Genomic DNA, 22,150 nt, shown 5'->3' with positions numbered 1-22,150 from the left:
TTGTTTAAAATCTTTATAATATCATCTTTCAAAAAGAAGAATTTTTTATTTTCCTGCAGGCAAGTGTCAATTGAGGAGGGGGAGAGGAAAGCCAAAGAGCTGAATGTTATGTTTATTGAAACTAGTGCAAAAGCGGGATACAATGTAAAGCAGGTAAGTGTTCTTTTAGTATAGGTTGAGGTTATCAAGTTGAAAAACATATTATGAAATAATTATGTGAGTATTCTATTCTCTAGTGTAAGATTTTATTTCAGTTAGCAACATCAGGACTTATGAACTAGCAACATATTGAAAAGTAATGAAAAAATATAGGTTTTGGAAAAAAAGGAAAAGACTTGACAATCTTCAGATTATGCACAGGACAAGTATTTTATTATGATTGTAAGATTGCAAGTTATTAACTCACCATACTCCTACTACTTCCCTACTGCATCGTTTCACAGTAAAATTTCTTATGTTAGGGCTTGATGGTAAGATTAAGATAAAAGACACCAAGTATTTGCTGTCACAGGAACGGTATTTTGCTTGTCATGAAAACACATTCTGTTTACTTTATCCTTAATAAACTGCTGGTGTTTTAACAGTATTTATTAACAGGAGAGTTTTGGAGAGCAGAAAATATGTGACACCTCACATTATCAAATTTTTCTGAAAGATGTGGTAGCCAAAAGCTCACCTGCTTAGTTCTTCAGGGCTAAATGTTATGTAGAGGAGTAGATTCAGATTTATAGGATTTACAGAGCAATTGAATTTTTTTTTTTAAATTCTAGGTGATCAATAGAGGGTTAAAGTAAAATCTTTTAAACTGCATAAGTAGAGCTTTATGAAAAATTCTCTATGTTGTTTTCATTTTGGGCACTTTATTTTCTCTCTCTCCTTTCCTTGAAACATATGTAAGTAATAATAGTGAATTGTCACTGATTCCCTCTCCATGGCATACTGTTTGATGGCTCCCTATCTTTGTTTATGCTGTTTCTCTCTTTGCTTAGAATACTCATACTCTTCTTTCCTGACTGATACCAACTCATCCTTCTAAGTTTCAGTTTAAGTGTCAGTTCTTCAGAAACATTTTCTATGAAATTTTCTACCATAACTCCAGGCTATTTCATTTAGTGATAAATTATTCCTTTCTGTGTTTTTACAGACTCTTCACCCCTGTGAAACCACTGTTATAGAACTTGCTATATTATATTGAAATTATCTCCCATCAAAATTATGTATTCCCAGAACCTACCAGTATGTATGGAATTTAGTAAGTGATAAGTAACTGAACCCATAGGAGCCACAGACAGTTTAAGAGTTTGAGTAATAGAAGTTACCACAATATTATCATATGTCACTGTTCTAAGACACAGCAGTGTGTAGCTTCATCTAGCTTTCTCTGTTATAGACACTTTGAAAAGGATGTGAGCTAGTTTCTTATATTGCAAACTATGGCCTTCTATAGGACATATTTTGATCTGAGTTAATGTCTAAAGAAAGGCCTGCTGTGGCCCCCTAGTCCTGACCCTAAATAGTCTCATAGGTGTGGAAGCTCTAAGATCGTCAGCATACAGTGAGCAGTGATACGTAGTGTCTTCATGACATTTAATTTCTTCCAAGTTTAGATAACTCCTAGGATGTTGAGAAAATGAGATATGTCATTCTTTTACTATTTTATAAACATAATTTTTAATAACTTTATTCAGTGGTAATTTACATACCACAAAATTTACCTGTTTTAAGCATACAGTTATTTTTAGTGAATTTACAGCATTTTGCAACCATCCCCACAATTCGATTTTAAAACATTTGCATTACAAGGCACATAATTTTTTCCAAAAGCCTGACATATACGGAGAGATATAGCTAACCAGTGATAATGAAGAGAGACTTCTTTTATAAAACAATCTAATCCTGAATTCAAAACCCATTTGCTACTTTATCATTTCTCCTTATTTAAATGTTGTGTCTGAACATAGGATTTTGCTGAAGTTCCTAATTTTGGGGGGTTATTTGATTATCTTTTAAATATGACCAAAATTACTATTTTCAAATTTTGGAATAGAGCCTCCCTTTTTTTTCTTTTTTGGTAGCTTCCTTCTTAACTCACAAATACCAGTACTTTTCATTTATAGAGTATACCACAGAGTACCATAGATTATTAGAATTTTATTTCAGTATTTAGAGACCCACACTTTGTCAGCTCATATAATTTAGTTAAGGAAGAAAAAAATCCAGTAAGCAACCCCCCACAAATGAGAGAATAAAACCAAAGAAAAAAAAAGAATTAAAATCTTAATAAGCACATTTAAATAATAGTTTAAAGTTTTCCCCTTTTAACTGTCAGTGATTAATCATATAGAAATATATTTCTGTTATGTGGGGAAATTACCGGCTGATTTTAAGCATTAGCTAGGAAATAAATCACATTATTTTTTATGAGTTGGCAATTCCTTGAATTTTTATAAAGGAGCTTAAGAACTAATGAAATAGGGTATCACTTTTAAAAAAAAACATTTAAATGACTAGAAATGAAAGAATGTTTGTCTTCTTTCTTATAGTTGCACTACAAATCACCCAGTGTTAAACAGCCTTTAATATCACTTGACATATTGGCTGTATAGAACAACTCAAATTTTCCTAGGTGAAATCTAAATCAAATCTGCCAAATAACCATTGTCCAATTTCTTACTCTAGACAATGCACCTTATGTGGTTGGAGTTCAATGCTTATTTTATAAATCTAATGTTTATCGTGCCATTGGAAACTTTGGCAGTAGGTTAAAAAAAAAACGAGTGACTAAAGTTTTCTCTTAAGACATTTATTGAAACCATAAAGTTTATTTATGGGTAATGTATTTTACCCATAGGCTAGAAATGTATTTTTTCTCTACCCGACTGTCTTTGGTAGCGAGTAGAATACCTGATATCCAATCAAAGGCAAGAAAGGACAGAGATTTTAGAATGGCAAATTGTCCCTAGGAAAATCTGGGATTTGAGAATTGTTTAATGGCTCTAAACTTTAATGTGCATGATAGGTACCTGAAAGCTTATATAAAATACAGGTTTCTGGGCACTACTGGATATCGATTCAATTAAGTCGTGTTCTAAAATTAACATTTTTAAACAAGAGTCTCAGGGGAGTTCTCATGCAAACTGTACTTTATAAAAAAGACATAAAACCATAGAGATGGTTCAGCAAGTATGTCAAACCTCTTCAGTTTGATAATTGTTTGAACAAGCATTGATTCCCTAACCCCTCCTAGATACAGAAGGTACTTTGTACTCTCAACACTCAAATGGCTGTCAGTCTTTGTAGAAGCCAAATTGGTACATAAGAAATTAAATATTATGTATCCCAAATGCCAAATGTATCTTCATAAAGTAGAACAAACCTAGTGAAACCCAGAAGGTCTTTTGGTTCATTTGTTTTCACACCCTAGACTCAATCATTTAGATACCTAGAATTTTTATTCTACTTTTCTCACAGTTATATTAAGGCCCTCATTGTCTATTGCCTTGCCTGCTACCATAGCTCATTAACTGATATCTGCCTCAAATCTTACCCACTTTGGTTTATTCTCCATCCCGCTACCGGAGTGATTGTTTTAAAATGCAAATCTGATCAAGTTACTTCTGTGAATTTTATCCTGAATTATAAGTAAACTCCTTAGTATGCAGTTCACTGCTGTTCAGAATTTTTGATCTGCCCTCTGCATACGTCACTACCCTGATCTTTGAGCACTATATACCCATATGATGCTGTTTAAAGTGCCCCAAGTTTACCATGTTTTTGTGTTTCCATTGTATGATATTGTCCCTCTTCCTAAAACACTTGCTTCCCTATCTTTTGCTATTTGTAACTAAAAACTCAGTTCAAACCATCAAATTTAGATTAAGTACCTTTCCTAATTATTGTACTAGCACCCCGTCTTAGTTTTAATATAGAAATTTTTTTGGTCAAATCTGCCTGCCACTAGACTAAAACTCTTTAAATATTCATTAAATGAAAGAATAATATGCCTTATTTTTTAGCAGATACTTAGAGCTGCCGTGCTTTGCCATAAGAATAAAATTAATTTATTGAGTTTGACTCAGTCTTAAGAATTGTTCTAAGCTTGACTGAACAAGCTTAGAGAAGTTAGGTTACATGGGGTTTGTCTTTCATTCAGTCTTTTGATTGCAACTTAGATAAAGATACTCTTGAGTTTCTTTGAATTCAGCTAAATCTACACTGAACTTTTTTTCTATTAATTTTTTTATTAAGGTAAACATTTATGTACAGTGAAATGCACATAATCTTAAGTTTACAATTAGATGAATTTTGATAAATGTATGTATAGATGTGATGACCACATCAATGAAGATATAGAAATGTTTAATTTTCAAATATTTGAGACATATATAGATGTCCTGTTGTCATTGCTTCTAATTTACTTCTTTCGTGATCAGAGAATATACATTGTAACATTTCAGTCATTTGTAATTTATTGAGACTTGTTTTATGGCCTAGCATATGGCCTCAGTGAATGTCCCATGTGCACTGGAAATGAATATTTTTCAACAGTTGTCAGATATAATGTTCTATAAATTATCAGTTAGGTCAAGAAAGGTGAGAGCATTGTTGAAATCTTATATAGCCTTACTAATTTTTTTGTGTAGTTCTAAAATTTACTGAGAAGGAAGTATTAAAATTTACAACAACATTTGTATTTGCTTGTGTTGCCATAATTCTGTCAACTTTTACTTCATGTGTTTTGAAGTTCTTTTATTGGGCGCATACATATTTTGGATTGTTATTTTTTTTTTTAGGGTATTGACTCTTTTAATGTTAAGTAATGTCCTTCTTTTTCTCTGATACTTCTTGTCTGTAAGTCTTTCTCTGATCTTAATATAGCCACATCGGCTCTCTTACTGCTTTTTGTTTGCTTGATATATCTTTTTATTTGTAAAGTCGGTGGCATACAGTTGGATCTCACTTTTTTTTAATTCAGTCTGAAACTCTGCCTTTTAATTGGAATTTTTGGTTTATTTAGATCTAATGTATTTATTAATGTAGGTTTATATCTACCATTTGCTCTTTGATTTCTAGTTGTCCCTCTGTCATTTTTGGTTTTATCAAATATTTTTATACTGTAGTTAAATTTCTCTTTTGATTTTTGGCTAATTTTTTTCATGACTTTTTTAGTGGTTGCTCTGGGGATTAAACTAGAGTTAATATTTTACCATTTCATGTGGAATTATGCAGCCTATTCTTTATGTTATTGTTACATATGTTTACATACATATGAACCCAATAATAAATGCTTTAACATTTGCTTTAAACAGTAATTAAGGAAAAAGACACTCTTTTCTATTTAGTCATATATTTACTATTTCCAGTGTTCTTTATTCCTTAAAGATCTGAGTTGCATCTGGTATCATTTCTCTTTAGCCTAAATAACTTTCCTTACTGTTTCTTTTAGAGGTCTCCTGGGTGATGGATTTTCTCAGCTTTCCCTTAGCTCAAAATGCTGTTTGGAGAATAATTTTGAGGAATGTTTTTGCTAGTTATTGAATTTTGGGTTGACAGCTTCTTTTTCCACCAATACTTTAAAGATGCCATTACGTTGTTTTCCATTTTCCATGATTTTTAATGAGATTTTTCATGAGCTCTAATTTATATCATTCTCTGTATGTAATGTGTCATTTTAAAATATTTTTTATAACCTATTCTTTCTTCTCCATCTGGAATTCCAATGACACATCTGTTAAACAGTTGGATATTGTCCCATTGATCACTGAGGCTCATTGTTTTGTTTTGTTTTTCTCTCTTTTTCAGATTGGACAATGTTATTGATGTGTCTTGAAGTTCCACTAATCTTTTTTCTGCCACATTCAAACTGTTAGAAATCCATCCAATTAATTTATCATTTTAGATACTGTACTTCAATCCAAGATTTTTCATTTATTTTTTGTTTCATTTCTCTTTTGGAATTCCTCATCTGTCCGATGATTACTGTCATTGTTATGTTCAAGTCCTTGAACATATCTGTAGCAGTTGTTTTGAAATTCTTATGTGCTAATTCCAACATCTGGGTTGTTTCGGGTCTGTTTCTATTGGGTATTTACTTTTTCTCTTGGTTCTAGGTTAGAATTCCCTGAATACATGTTTTGTAATTTTTGGTTCTATGCTCAGCATTGTGTTTGATACATACAGACTCTGGTTTCTGTTATTTTTCTCTACAAAATGCTAGATTTTATTATGGCATGTTGTTAAATTGCTGGCTGGTCACCTTGAATTTATGGAGTCTTGATGTTATGCTTCATTTGGGTAGATCTCTAGAAAGCCTGAGATGTTTATCAAGCTTTTCTGTCTTGGTGAAATTTGAAGTCTGAGCTGTATCCCTAGAGCAGGCAGTAGCTGAAATCCCTGCTCATTTTTTTCAGCCTCAAGCTGTTACTTTCAGATGGGCTCCTTGGAGTCTCTCCTACATATGTGCCATTGACTAATCAACTGAAGATTGCAGGAAATTAAACTTAGATTTTTAGGGCTCTTCCTCTTGGCTTCCTCCTTTCTGCTATTTCCTTCATCAATCCAGCAACACTCGCATTACGCTGACACCTCAAACCTGTAAAACTCCAATTTTCTGCTTGAGTTCTAGCCATTCCATATTTCACAGGCTAAGAATGGCTCCTGGGGAAATCTGAATAAGTATGGATCTTACCCAGTGAGTGTGGGTTTTTATTTTCCCTGGGATGAAATGCCCCCTAGTGTTTCTCTACATTTTGTTTTGAGAGCCTTCAAATAGTTGATTTTTATATTTTGTCTAGAGTTCAAAATTACTGTATACAAGAGTGTTAGTCCTGTATAAGCTATTCTTCTGTTACCAAAGCTAAAGCCTATACTGAGTTTATGGAGGTAAAAATTAAAATACTTGATAAATGAAATAACTGAGACTGTTTAGCAAGTACATACTTAGTTTTATTTATTCCTGAACATTGTATGTTATCGTTTATCTAATTTCAACATAAGGAGATTTTAGAGTTATAGTATTTTATCAGTGAGTAACACATATCAACAGAAGTAGTTATTAAGAAATAATCCCAGACCCCTTCTGAGTTTTTGTTGTAGGTCAACACAATTCAGAAATGGTGCTGGTATTCAGTAATTTACCAAGTAAATTTCATAGTCCATTGACTGTCTTAGAAGACATTGGAAATCATAGTCATCTTACATGCTTTTAAGTAAATGTTGCATGTCTTTGTTTAACCATGTATGTTTGCAAAGCACAGTTACTTTTGATGATTGTGTATTGTACTCATTTTATTTGACAAAATCATGCCTTTTCACTGGAAGGTACACAAAAGCGTTTCTGCATAAAAGATGTTTATCAGTGCTAAGGGTAACATCTAGTTAAACAATTCTAAGAGATTTTATTAATGTATTATTTAATATCTGACCATGGCTCAGGTCATTGGGCCTTGGTGCCTAAGAACTTTGCCTTAAAATAAAACAAATTTATTCCTACCTAGTATTGCTACTTTTTCTTCTTATTTAAAAATGTTCCATGCTTGACCTTTTTACTCTTTAGTTTAAGCACATAACCCTAAAGCCCTGTTTCTATCTTAAAGAATATTATTGTAGTTTTTTAATAAAACCATCCATGCTAGAACTAGAATAAATAATATCTAACATTATTATTTGTATTATATAGGATAAAGACAACCTAAGGAAAATAAATTACCTCTTATTTTTCTAATTCTGTTTTTAAAAAGGTAGTAATATTGCTTTCTTCATCAAAGTGGTATGGTGTTTAAATTGCTGAAGGAAATGATAATAGGTGATTATTTAAGGTTCCACCTGACTTTTCATCTGAGAATTAGTACATTATTTGTCACCTTATTATATTCTCTAATTTTACAGTAATGGAAAATGATAAACAGAAACACTCCTTGATTTTTAACTTCTAAAATCATCAGAAGAAAAAGATTTGTTTGAAAGACAGAGGAGAAATTTATGAGAAATTAGTGGTAGCCGATGGGCATCAGCACTAACCAGTCAATGAAAGCTTATATACATATTTACAGTGGAGTTAAGATGTGTGTGTGTGGAAATTATTTTTATACCTGCTGAGAAAGCATGTATACTTTAAGCATTGATAGAGATGATTTCTTTTCCACACCTCTGTATCCCATGTCTACCATACTTCTTGGCACATAGCAGGTCTTATTCTTGTACTTTAATCATATACCTTAATTCACAGGTAGCGAGTACCTTCAATATGCGGGATCACTGTAGGTTCTTTGGAGAATATAATGCTATGTAAAATATGATTTTTGATTTCAAAAACTTATGATATAGTTGAGCAGAAGAGTCACATTCTCATGATAAAGAGTAAGTAATACATGATAAATGCCTAACGAATGCAACAGACAGTAAATTTCTTCCTTTCTCCAAAGAAGAAATTAACATATAACGCAAGACCACTTAGCACACATTGTATGAATATTATGCCATGAATATTAACTTTAAAACATGTCTTTATTGCCTTCCTACCAAGCAGGTACTTTACATGCAATATGTAAGTACTTAGATATTTGTTTAATACAAGAATGAATCCATGTAACAGTCCTTTAAGGCAGCTACTATTGTTACTATTTTAGAGATAAAATCTGAGGCATAGAAGTTATATAACTTGCCCAGAATTACTTAAATATAATGTGTGTTAGAACCACTTAATGTGCCAGGCGTTTATCTCACTTAATTCTCATTGTATCCTTGTGGAGTAGGTAAGTATATCCATTTCACTGATAGGCAACCAAAGTTTTAGAGGCTAAGTAATTTGCTTAAGGTTATAACTCAAGCTAGAATTTGAACTCAGGTCTCTTTGGTTCCAAAATCTGTGCTCTTAACCCTACACTATTCTGCCTCTCTCATATTTAATCTTACACCTAATTTATCCTTTTGTGCTTCACATCCCTAACACAGCAGTCAGACTTTAATATTACTAAATGGGCAATAATCCAAACATATGATGAATATGAACTGGTGGAAAGAGAAATTATTATATTGGCCATGCTCTTAGTTATTAATTTACTCATAGATGTTTATTGACCATACGTGCCTAGTTCTGTTACCTTATAGGCACTGGAGATGTAATAGTGAGCAAAACATCTTAAGTCCATATCATTATGGAGTTTACATTCTAATATGTAGAGTTAGGCAATAAATGGAAATTTTATATTTGAAGAGGTTAGAGACTCTGGAGAAAAATAATTAAGGTCAGGGAGATAAAGAGTACAGAGTGAAGGGAGTGAGATATTGATCTTTATTTATAAAAGATAATCAGGGAAGGCCTCTCTGATAAGGTGATATTTGAGTGGAGACTTAAAGGAATTGAGAAAGTGAGTCATTTATCTGGAGAAGAACATTCTAAGCATCAAGTTCAATGACAAGTTCAAAGATTCTTGTCATTTTTAGGGGATGATGTGGAGTTCAGTCAAGTTAGAGTGCAGTGAAGTGGAGGGGACAAGTGATAGGAATTGAACTCACAGAAGGATAGTTCTAGAGAACTGATGTCTTAAGTCCTATAGGCTATAGGACTTAAAAGTAAATCCTTGCTATAGCAAGGATTTGGGCTTTTATTCTGAGTAAGGTAGGAACCTCTTGGAAGGTTTTAATTAAAGATTTGACATGATCTCATTTAGGATTTAAATCACTGGCTGCTCTGTGAAAAAATAGACTGTAGAAGTTAAGGGAAGTAAGAAGACCTGTTAAGAGTTTATTGCAAAAGAAAGAAAAAGATAATTAAATAATCTTTTGAAGCAGGACAGGACAAATCCTTCCCCCTCTCCCCTGCCTCCCCGGGGGAGATTCAAATTCTGCATTGATAGAGAAAGGGTTCTTGATGGGGCACAGAAAAGAATTCAAGCACACACCAGAGTCAAAGTCAAAAGGAAAATTTATTAGAGAAGGGGTAATGTTCCGTAGACAGTGTGGTCTCCTCTCAGAGACAGAGTGAGAGCCAAGAGGGACAGAGAGGAAAGGCAATGAGAAGGACAGAGACAAAGACACCCCGAGTGTTTAGGGAATTCAGTTTATATATCAATCTTAATTTCTATAAATTACATTTTAAAGACTTTGTTTACCTTTTTTCCTTCGATGGTTTGAGTACACAATATGAAAAACAAGGGTATGTAGTGAGAAAGGCAGGCTAGCCTTTGATCTATAAGTTCTCCATGGTGTTAGCCTAGGGAATAAGAGATCGTGTTTATTTTAGGTAGAGTGCAATTTAAAGACTTTTCTTGTTTTCTCTTCATGGTATGGGTAAATGATTTGTTAGTAATCCCAGCAGGAATCTTCTGTTTTGCAGGTTTCCCCTGGTCTGGCAGCAACAAGGTATAGCTCTGAATACAGCTTGATTTAACATTTAGTTCTCTTGCCTCCTCCATCTATTACTTTCACTTCAAAAAATAATAGACTACCAAAACTAAAATGAAGATCTAGCGAAAAATCTAAGTCAACTAATCTGAACCCCCAATCATATAAGAAATACAATGGTATATAAAATGCTGCCTACCCTTACAAAGTTTACTTTCATAATGGAAATTTTTCTATAAGTTGGTGAGACTGATTAGCTTAGTTTGTTCTTTGAAGGATGGATTTCTCCTGCTTATAAAATAGTCAGTTAATTTTATAATAAAGATAAGACCTGGTAGCAACATTGATTTTACTTTTAAGATCTTCTTCAATCCACCCCTTTAAATTAAATATCTGTAAAGTTATAGCCCAAAATATTCACCTTGAAAGTTTCTATGGAAAGCCAATATTCATCTTGTCATCTCCAAAGCTAATACCTGTAGTTGTCACTGCAACCTAAATATGCCTATTTCCCTCTAGAAATTATGACAAGTAAAATACCACACAACTTGAGGTCTGGGTGGAATTGATACCATTTTTCCAGAAAAGAAAATGGTCTGGCAAGGATACCTATAGAAAGCAGATACTCAGTAAATACAAGTCTTCTGAGGGTTTTAAAAAGATATATTACCACCTGTACTGGCCCCATGTTTAGTCATTTGTGAGTCCTAATATAGCAGAAGTCTCTTAGTGTATCATTGGCATTTAAGAAATGGATTTTCCTTTAAGGTTATTTAAAACAAACTCCTAAGGTTTTTTCTTTCCTGTCTTACATATATTTTTGTAAGGATAGAATTTGGCTTTTGTAAACTATTTCTTGTCTTGTTTTGAGATGTCCTAGGTTAGTGACATTACTTCTTTTAATCTAATTGAAATATTTTGATGGAGCACCAAATTTTAAAAATTATATAGATAAAACTATAGATAACAATTTTAGGTCATAGAAAATGGATTAAATTTTCATGTCTGTGATTTTTGTGTAGTAATAGGCCTAGCAAATTCTTATCCAGGATTGTTAGCTTTTTTTTTTTTTATTTAAAAAATTTTTTCAGTTACAATTGGCATTCAATATTATATTAGTTTCAGGTATACAGTGATAGTGGATAGAGCTTTATATAACTTATGAAGTGATTCCCCCCAGTAAGTCTAGTACTCACCTGGTACCATACATAATTATTACAATATTATTGACTCTCTTCTCTATGCTGTACTTACATATCCATGACTATTTTGTAACTGCTGATTTGTACTTCTTGATCTCTTTATCTTTTTCACCCAGTCCCCTAAGCCCCATCTGTTTCTTCACACAGCCCTTTCCACAGTGCTTTCCATATAGAAAGAATTTCATGTATTCTAGGTAGCATTAAGATAGTAGAAAGAATATGAACTTGGAATCTCAGCTCTGCTACCAATTTGGTGTATGGCAAATCTGTCATTACTTCCCATTATATTTGCTTGTTTTAATTGAATCCTTCATATTTGATAGGAAATACTATTCAGTGGCATTTGTTTTTTCATCAAGTTGAAGTTTATCAGAGTTTTTCTTCACTTTCACTCCATATAAATTTAAAAGGCCTTTTATATTTCCTTTTTCTGCAAGGAACGGAGTAAATTCATTTCTTTTTTTGCCCATTTTTTGGGGGTCGAGAGGGTTCAATGAGCATTAAGTATTGCTAGTTTTTCTTTCACTTGATAAAAACAGATCTTTCTCAGATCCGTGATCATCTGCTAAATAGTATTATGGATAATCATGCCTAAGGAATTACTGTTAATTCAGATGCACATGAATCCCCAAAAGCCATAGGCTCAAGGCACTAAAATCAGCTACATGAACTGCAGTCTATGCTTTCTAATGTGTTTTCACACCCATTAGTCATTCTTTCAACTAGCATTTGGGGAAAAAAAAAACTACTGCATATCTGTTACTAGGATAACAAAGATGAAAAATGAGTCTTGCCTTCCAGAGGTTTAAAATCTAGAGGAAAGACAGGGTGGTAAATAGGCCATTACAGTCATTGCAGTAAAAGCTCTGAAAGAAGAAATCCAGAGTGGTATTAGAGTATATAAAAACATTTTATTAGATAGAAGGATGATGGTATTGAAGGAATCTGGGAGTAAGTTAAGGAACTTTTCTATGGAGTTATCAGGGAATAGATCCTGAAAGATGAGTGTCAGCTAGACATATTGGACTGAGAGCAGGGGGAGGATATTCCAAAGAGAAGCAGTATCATTGTATCCTTTGAACCTCACAATTATATCCCCCTTTTTATTAGAAGAAATCTAAGGATTAGATAAATTAATATCCTTGAGGTAACAGAGCTATAATAGTGGGGTAGTTAGCACTAGAGTTTCTTAGTTCAAACTCCATGCTGTTTCTGTAAACACATTAAATACTGTTTTATATGAGAATAGGTAGACGACTGTGAATATAATAATACCCTCCCCCAAAGACCTCATTAGTTATGTACTTTTCACTAATTAGAACATATTTTAATTTTTCTTAAGCTTCAAAACTTAAAAACTTCATTTTATTCCATTTTCACAGAAAGTAAACACTCCTTTCCTGTGCTTCTCCCTTGGGAAAAAAAATTCCATTTCTAAACTAGCCTATAATAAACTTTGATATCCTTAGGAGCCAAAAAGATAAGCAGTTTAAAAACTACTTCATGTCAGTATTAAGCTATGAGATCTTGGGAAGATTTCTAGATGTTTCTAAGTAAGAACATTTTAGTTCTGCACTAATATTTTCAGGTCTCCCCCAACCTCCATTCTTTTCCACCCATTATACATAATTTCTTAAAGCAGAATTTTGAATCTGTTGGGTGTTTTGCTGTAATCCTAGAATCCACTGAAGGATATCATAACATTTGGAAAAACTTTCTGGTCCCCTAGCTCACAGGACCCATGAGTTATTATGACAAGTTTCTATAGAAATAGAGCTACTGTTTACTAAAGATTTTTTTAAAAAATAGATCAGTCCTAAGCAGTGAACATAATGATTTCCCTTAATTTTCACAATGATCTAGTCAGTTAAATATACAACTATTTTAAGCCCATTTTATAGATGAGAAAACCAAGGGACAGAAGGATGACCTGTCAACCTAAGTGGCCTACCCAGAATGTTAAATGCACTCTTCGCCTTTTAGTGTTTAGCTTTCTGCCATCTCACCCTAATATCTTTCACTTTTAGTATGTGATTTGTATGTCTTTATAGCCATAGTAAAACACTGATTATTGATAGAAGTCTTCATGCAAACTGCTTTTCTGGTGCCTTCTCTTTCTTTGCCTGCAGGACAAGTTCATATTCTTTCCAAGTCTTTTTCAGGCTGATCTTTAATATATACAGCCTCATCTTAATCCTTTTACATATTCTGTGCTCTAGCTAGTCTGGACTACCTAACCATTCTTGAATGTACCTTGTGCTTTCTATTTCTGAACATTTATTTGTTCAGGCATTTCTTCTGAAAACTTTTTTTTTTCCCTTGCCCTCATCTCTACTGAAATTAGAAATGTGCTGACTATAATTTTGGTTAGATGACCAGGTGTTAAAATCATTGAGACCGATGCTTAACGTCACCATTACAGAACAAATTTTCTGGGATACAAATTTTGATCTAGTGGCACATTGTCAGCTACTGAATTACTTCTGTAGTCCCTATACTTATTACCTATTTGCAGTACTAAGTACATGGTCGTTTTTAGCTAATGTTGGTAGGGGAGTACATTTTTTTCAAACTTTATTTTCTATAAAATGTTTTTTCTTCATACTCTATATTCTTTGTATGAAAGATGATTTTTAATGGGTGTTAGACTTTTTCTTGATGCATAAAATTTTGAACTGACAGTTGGCATTCTTCTTTCAATTTATTATCTAATGTTAATATACAAAAACTTCAAAAAGATTAGAATTATTGTCTAATTTTGCATTAATTTTATAAACTTGATAGCTTTAAAAGGCATAATACTTTTCCTAAAGTTATCTGTTGTACTCTATCAATATAGTTCTGTATTTAGATTTTGTAAATTTTTATTTTTGTAAAATTAACAACTTTCACAGTCATTAATTGTTGAATGTATTGGTATATTTAGAACGTTGGTCTTTATTTGAAACTGAGTGTTCATGTATTAATGCAAATGGACCCACCTTCTACAATTAATGTTGTATTGATTAGATTGGTGGTAATTTACACACCTGTGATCTTCGATCCTTCACAATTTCTGGTATACTAGAAGATGTTAAGATAAGCATTCTGCAGTTTGAAGTCTAATAGCTGATTTTGGTTGATGGTAATGCCTAACTTTGATACATCTCTAAAGTGCTACTAAACCATATGGAACCAAGACAGTTGTACTTTTTCTCAGATCTTCCCTAATCCTGTCCCATCAGGTGATTGCCTGCAGATAAAATTTGTTCCTTTTCTATACTTTGTTCCCTAAACAGATTACTTACAGTTCCAGTTACTCATCTCTGGCCTTTTCATTCTGTTCCTTTTCATTTTAGTTCAGCAATGTTTATGGACCACTTAAATCTGAGCATTTTGCACGGTATGTTTTTCAGCCAAGTGAGAGTTTAAAACTGCCTTTAAATCCCAACTCAAATGTTAACATCTAAAGATTCTCCCCAGCCTCCTGAGGAAGGCTTTCTGTCATCTGTAGTCTCATATCATTTTGTACTTCCTTGGTTTATAACATTTATCACACTGATTCTCTTTCCTTTGCCAGACTGTGAGGTCCTTGAATTAAAAAACTATATCTTGTTCATTTTTTGTCCCTAGAGAACTTGAGATAATACCCATAGTACTCAGGTGCTTAGGAGTTACATCACATCTGCATTTAACTTAGAGGAATTTTTATACTGAGTGACTAACAGGAAAAAAAAAAAATGACTGAAATAACCTGTCTTTTTTACCTGCTATATTCTACCCAGTGTGCATATACCTAGGTTTGGGCACAAAATATGTATGAATCTGTTTTTCTTTCAGTCGTTAGTCGTCTCTGTTCCCACATGCCTCTAAAGTGAACATCTCATTAGGTTTGAGTGTGTTTCTCCTTTTGAAGATATTTTTCATAACATCATACTTCAAACACAAGCCAAATGACTCAAATGACATTTTTGCTGCTTATTTCTTAGATGTTTGTTCGTGTCTTATCTCACCATTTGGAAAGCAAGGATCATATCTTTATACCTCTTTGTATTTGGCATACTGCTTTTCATATAGCATTCATTTATAGAATAAATAGACATTTTAAGATGTTTTCAGTGTGCTATGATCTAAGTGAGGAATCGCCTAGAAGCTATATCCTTGAACATACCATTCAATGGTCATCCATCTCTACTTGATACCATTTGCTAAATTTTCCCTCCCAATTATCACATTTCTCTCTTTTCCACAGCTCTTCCGACGTGTTGCAGCAGCTTTGCCTGGCATGGAAAGCACACAGGACAGAAGCAGAGAAGACAGTATCCTTTCTGTTTAATCAGAAAATGTTATCGCTAGTGTTTAGAACCCCACTTGGTTGGCTAAACACTGTTGCTTTTTACAGCCGGGAATTGATGACTTAGGAGCATAGAAACTCTCAGGTTTTCTATAGCAAATGAGATCTGGTTATCCAAACATACCCTTTGCACCCTGCTGCTCATTACAGTTAATCGAGAGTTTGTGTTTGCTTGCTTTATTTTTAATGAGCAGGAAACTCTTAGAATCCCAGTCTTCTGCTTCTTAATTTTTAGTCCCATTGGCTTTGTACATGTTCCCCATAGTATATATCATGTTTTCTTCCCCTGTTTTTTCTAACATTTAAGCTTTCTACTCAGCACAGGCAGGAAATTACTCAGTCTGGAGCTTTATCATGGCCTCTGCTTTCAGAAACAACATAATGAAGCGCATCTAATATTAATTATTTCAAAGGATTTTGAATTTTGATATTTTCATTGTTTTATATTCTAGTATTTTTCCATATACAGACATTTTTAATAAGCCATAGAATTCATAGCACTTTGTATTCAGCTCTTCCCACTTCTAAATGTTTTATGTTTTCTAAGCCTTTATTTCTTTTAATAGCATAATGTGTTCTACAGAGTCAAGTCCCATCATTAAATTCTCTCTCATTGCAACTCTTTGTAGGCTCTTTTCTGATGTTTATTATAGGTAATTCCATAAAGAACATCTTTATATGGTTTCTCTCTCCTGTAGAATAGTTTCCTTAGGATATATTTTCATGAATAGAGGTTAACCTTATTCTGACCCTTGCTGCATATAGTAGATATAAGCAAGTTTATTCCATTTAAACACCTAGCTATATAGAAATAGTGGCTGTGTAGTCTCTGAAGCCAAATAAGAATGGAAGGGGCTTGCTATAGATGTCAGTGTTAAATAGAATTGGAATTGTACTCTCCCGTTTATAGCTCCTTAACTTTTGTTTCAGTGATTGACATAAAACTGGAAAAGCCTCAGGAGCAACCAGTTAGCGAAGGAGGCTGTTCCTGCTAATCCCTCATGGCATCTTTAGCTTTCCTCCAGAAGCTCACTGCTTTGGCCCCCTTACACTTTCATTGACTGCAGTGTGAATATTGGCTTAAACCTTTTCCCGTCAGTAATAACGTATTGCAATTCTTCATTGCTGCCTGTCTCGTGGAGATGATCTATTAGCTTCACAAGCACAAAAAAGTCAGTGTCTTCATTATTTATATTTTACAAAAAGCCAAACGATTCCAGCATAATTCCAGTGGTAACTTTGAAAATTAGGTACATATTCTTAACTTTTTTTTCCTTTTTAATGTTATGGTAATGCACTTCAGAATGATGGAAATCTCAACAGTATGTGGCTTGGTTAAGGAACAGTTGTTCATATTAGCACTTGCCTACCGACTTGATCTCTCCCTGCTTTTATCACCTCTCTCTTACCGCATTCCTTATTGTTACTTTTCCTCCCTCAAAACAAGAGGTGGCAAAGCAGCAATCAGGCCAAACCCATTGGAGTTGTCCTTCAATTTTAGTGATCCCACTTGTTCTAGGCCTTCTGTTAAGATATCCAATATTATTCTTGAGCACTGATATTAAAATTAGACATTATTTGAGGTCAAAACTCAACTATCATGGTAATCAGTGCTTGAATAAGAAAAATGTTTTGGTGCATCTTTAAAATGAGTCCTAATGAACATAGTACTTACAAGTAAATGAACACAAAATGTATTTCTGACCAAACAACCCTTTCATATGTTAGACTCTGGGAGAGAAAAGTAAAAGTGCTTCAGAACAAGTTGTTATTATTTCTTCTAATGAACTCTTTCCCCCAAGATTTTAAAATTGTCAGGATAATCTGTTAAAAAAGAAAAACATTTTTAAGCAATAGACTTCTCTTATTTATTTATTTTTTTTAATGCTATGCAGGCAAGGCACTATAGAAATCAAATTCCTTTAAGAACCAGTGGAAAAAAATTTTTTCCCCCCCAGTGGAAGAATTTAAATTTGGCACCTGATTAGAACTATAACCAGTAGAAACAATGATCTCTCAAGCTTAAGAGTCCTCAACAAAATAGCAAATATTTTGCTCAGGATATTTGCGGTCAAATTGACAAAATAGCAAATATTTTGCTCAGGATATTTGCGGTCAAATTGAAAACGGCAAGTTTCCTATAGAGCCCCTAGAGGCAGATCTGAAAAAGCGTACTTAGAAGAGGAAAAGGAGAGAATGGAAATAAAAATATTATGCAGATTTATGCCTTATTTTCTAGCTTTTTTTAAATGTTGGGTCTTTCAGGCTGGTTTGCTTTTTATTAGATCTGTATAGTTTGGTTAATTAACTAGTGATTTAGTTTTATATTTAAGCTACAGTTAATCTTTTTGGTGATATTTATTTCTTTGCCTTTTTTTAAACTACTTTCAATTTTTAGATGTTTTGTTCAATATATTTAGAGCTTCATCACCATGGCAATATGTATTTCCCTTAAAACACTGCAAACAAATATACTAGGAGTGCACCATTTTAATCTTTACTAGTTATTGTGAGATTGCTGTGTAAGTTAAACACATTTGTAAATACATTGTTTGCAGGAAGAAAATTTATGAGTTAACAGTTCAGGAAAAGCCTGCTGAAGTTATGTTGTAAGCATTACTTAACACAGTGTAAAGATGAAAAGATAACAAAAATATCTTCATACTTCCTCATCCCCTCATTGCAACAAAAACCCTTAACTGGGAGAACCTTATTCCCCTCCTCTAACCTCTTCCTCCCCCACTTCCTACTTACTGTCACCTTGTAATATTCAGAGAGCACTTGGATTATGGATCAGAATAGAGATATGCTTTCAGATAATCATTAGCCCACATACCAGTAACTCACAGATGGGATGGAGTTGTAAAGTGCTTTTATAATGCAATATTACTGTTAAAGGCAAGGGTTGACTCTTTTGTTTTATTTTGACATGGCATGTCTTGAAATAAATATCAATTCAATATGGCAGATGGGTTATACTCTTTATTTGGAAGAAGTTGTGATTTCTGAGGTGGGGGGTGATTACCTTCCTATCCTGTAGCATTTGATTCTTTTTATGTATCTTTAAGACAGTAACCAGTTATGCTGCTTTTAATATTGGTATGTTTATTTGCTTGGGGTTCTTCAACTGAAGCAGTGAAGTGTGTTCATAGACCAGATTTTTTTTAATAAACACAGTTTTACTCTCAAAAATATAAATAAAAGAAAACAATTATTGACTTGGTTTCCTATTCCTGCCAAGATGGTAAATTAGTGTGTGCTTCTTATTTCCTCTCTAGAACTATATAAAGGTGAACATAAAATCCAGAAAAATAATAAAACAACAGAAGTGAGAAATGCCTGGGGAGTCAGAAGAGCCTTTTAACTGTTAAGGGTGAAGGAGAGTGGCTGCAACCTGAAAAACAGTCACTGGTGGAAGCAATAATAACCTGTATTAAGAAAAGTAGTTTTAACTTCTACCTTTGCCTCCTTACTCCTAACCCCACCTTTGCTTTGGTACAGGATGGCAAACTACTATCTTTCCACCAAATCCAGCCTGCTACCTGTTTTTTAAATTGTTTTATTGGAACTTTGCCATACTTTCTCACTACAAAGGCAGAGTTTAATAGTTGTGATAGATCTTACATCCCAAAAAGCTAAAAATATTTACTATCTAGGCCTTTACAGATAAAAAGGCCAGTCCCTGCATTGGGACGAACCATAGCTGTACCCCTTACTATAGAAACTGAAGCCACAGGCCAGACACTGGTGCAAGTGTCTATATGGGTAGTAATATTAGGATAGTATAAAACCCCTGATAAGTGAAGAGTTGATGAAATGATCTGCCTGTCTTAGGCCTTTTATATATTCTACCTTTTCCTTTCAAAACATCATTTAGGGTCTACGGCCATGCCACTCTGAACGTGCCCAATCTCGTCTGATTGCAGAAGCTAAGCAGAGTCAGGCCTGGTTAGTACTTGGATGGGAGACCACCTAGGAATACTGGTGCTATAGGTGTTTTAAAAAAAAAAAAAGAAAAATTTAGGGAGAGTGCCTTCTGCAAGAACTGCATCTTCCTAAACTGGGTTTAAAGGCTTCTTTTAGCATGTTTTCAGTGTTCATCCATTTTGTATCATGTATCAATTTCATTCCTTTTTATGACTGAATAATATTTCATTGTGTGTGTATGTATGTATGTATATATATATATACCACATTTTGTTTACCCATTCATCTGTTGATAGACACATGGGGTGCTTCCACCTTTTAGCTATTTTAAGTTATGCTGCTGTGAACATTGGTGGACAAGTATCTGCTTGAATTACTGATTTCAGTTTTTTTGGTACATACCTAGGAGTAGAATTTCTAAGTCATGTGATAGTTCTCTGTTTAACTTGAAGACATGCCAAACTGCTGTACCATTTCACATTCCCACTAGCAATGTATGAGGGTTCCAGTTTTTCCATATCCTCATCAACACTCTTTATGTTCTGATTTTTTAATAATTGCCATCCTAATGGATGTGTAGTGGCATGTATCTCATTGTGGTTTTGATTTTTACATTTCACTAATGACTGATGATGTTGAACATCTTGCTTACTGGCCATTTGTATATCTGGAGAAATGTCTGTTCAATGTCCTTTGCCCATTTTTAAGTTGGGTTCTTTATTTTATTGTTGAGTTATAGTTTGATATGTATTCTAGATATTAATCCTTTAGTAGATACATAGATTTACAAACATTTCCTCGCATTCTGTGGGTTGTCTTTTCACTCTTAACAGTGTCCTTTGATGCACAAAAGTTTTAAATTTTGATCAGGGCCAATTATCTTTTTCTATTTTTGCCTCTGCTTTGGGTGTCATATCCAAGCAATCGTTGCCAAATCCAGTGTCACAAAGATTTTCGCCTCTTGTTATCTGGTGTAAGGTAAAGGTCCAACTTCATTCTTCTGCATGTGGATATCTAGTTTTCCCAGCAACATTTGTTGAAAAGACTGTTCTTTCCCCCATTGAATTGTCTTGGCACCCTTGTTGAAAAGCAATTGACCATATATGTGGGAGTTTATTTCTGAGTTGTCTGTTCCTATGTCATTACCACATGGTTTTGATTACTGTAGCTTTGTACAGGCATACCTCATTTTACTGTGCTGCACAGATACTGTGTTTTTACAAATTGAAGTTTTGTGGCAACCTCGCATCAAGCAAGTCTTATCAGTGCCATTTTTTCAAATAGCATTTGCTCACTTTGTATCTCTATCACATCTCGGTAATTCTTTGCAATATTTCAAACTTTTTCATTTTGTTATGGTGCTCTTCTGATTAGTGACTTTTTCCCCCTTTTTTTATTTTACTATTTTTTAAAAATTAGTTTTAGGTATACAGCACAGTGGTTAGGCATTTATATAAGTTATGAAGTGATCCCCCCACTTACTCTAGTACCCATCTGGCACTATACATAGCCATTACAATATTATCACCTATATTCCCTGTGACTGTTTTGTAACTACTAATTTGTACTTCTTCATGGGATCAGTGGTATTGATGTTACTATTGGAATTGTTTTGGGGCACCACAAACCATGCTGATATAAGATGGCAAATAATAAACGTATGTTCAGACTGCTCCACTGACTGGCCATTCCCCCATCTCTCTCCCTCTTCTTGGGCCTCCCTATTCCTTGAGACACAACAATATTGAAATTAGACAAGTTAATAACCCTGCAATGTCCTCATGTGTTAAAGTGAAGGGAAGAGTTGCATGTCTCTCAATTTGAATCATCCTTGCTATTTTTTTTTGATTCACCCATATTTCTGCATATACTTATGGATAATTCACTTTGAATAGTATTCCATTTTGTGAATGGAATATACCATTGTGTCTATCTACTCTAGACTTTGAGTTTTTCCAGTGCTTCTATGACTTATTTTTTGGTGAACATATGTACCTATTTTTGTTGTACGTACCCTAGGAGTAAAATTGATGGGTTATGAGGTATGCCTATGTTTTTGTTTTTGGATCAGTTTCCAACAGTTATACCAGTTAACACTCTTATGAGATTTCCAATTCTACATCAGAACTTAATGTCACTTAAAACCTTTAGCCATTTTAGGTGGGTGTGTAGTGGTATCACATTAACTCAAAACTTTGTAAAAACACCATACTGACCAAACAAAATAGTGTGTGAGCCAGATGTGGTCCAGGGGGCACCACAGATTTGACTGTGTTGTTTGTGAGGATTGACATTTAATGTAGGTGCATGAATTTTATTTACTTATTTGGGTGTGTAAATTTTA

General features: G+C 33.7%; 1 protein-coding gene and 1 pseudogene across 2 annotated transcripts in view; both read left to right on the top strand.

Moving 5' to 3' along the window:
- RAB6A (RAB6A, member RAS oncogene family) overlaps nt 1-19,097 on the top strand; it is a 59,773-nt gene extending 40,676 nt beyond the window's left edge. For both annotated transcript variants that reach the window (XM_039848016.1, XM_039848015.1), the window contains exons 6-8: nt 60-153; nt 15,778-15,844; nt 16,810-19,097. In XM_039848016.1, the coding sequence (XP_039703950.1) occupies nt 60-153; nt 15,778-15,844; nt 16,810-16,874 (226 nt within the window). In that variant the 3' untranslated portion in view covers nt 16,875-19,097. The remainder of the gene's footprint in view (nt 1-59; nt 154-15,777; nt 15,845-16,809) is intronic.
- Nucleotides 19,098-19,757: 660 nt separating this feature from the next.
- On the top strand, nt 19,758-19,875 carry LOC120590667 (uncharacterized; annotated as a pseudogene).
- Nucleotides 19,876-22,150: the final 2,275 nt, after the last annotated feature.

This window comes from Pteropus medius, unplaced genomic scaffold, assembly GCF_902729225.1.
Source record: "Pteropus medius unplaced genomic scaffold, Ma_sr-lr_union100, whole genome shotgun sequence".
NCBI classification, from domain to species: Eukaryota; Metazoa; Chordata; class Mammalia; order Chiroptera; family Pteropodidae; genus Pteropus; species Pteropus medius.
This window is presented reverse-complemented; position numbering and strand designations above follow the sequence as displayed.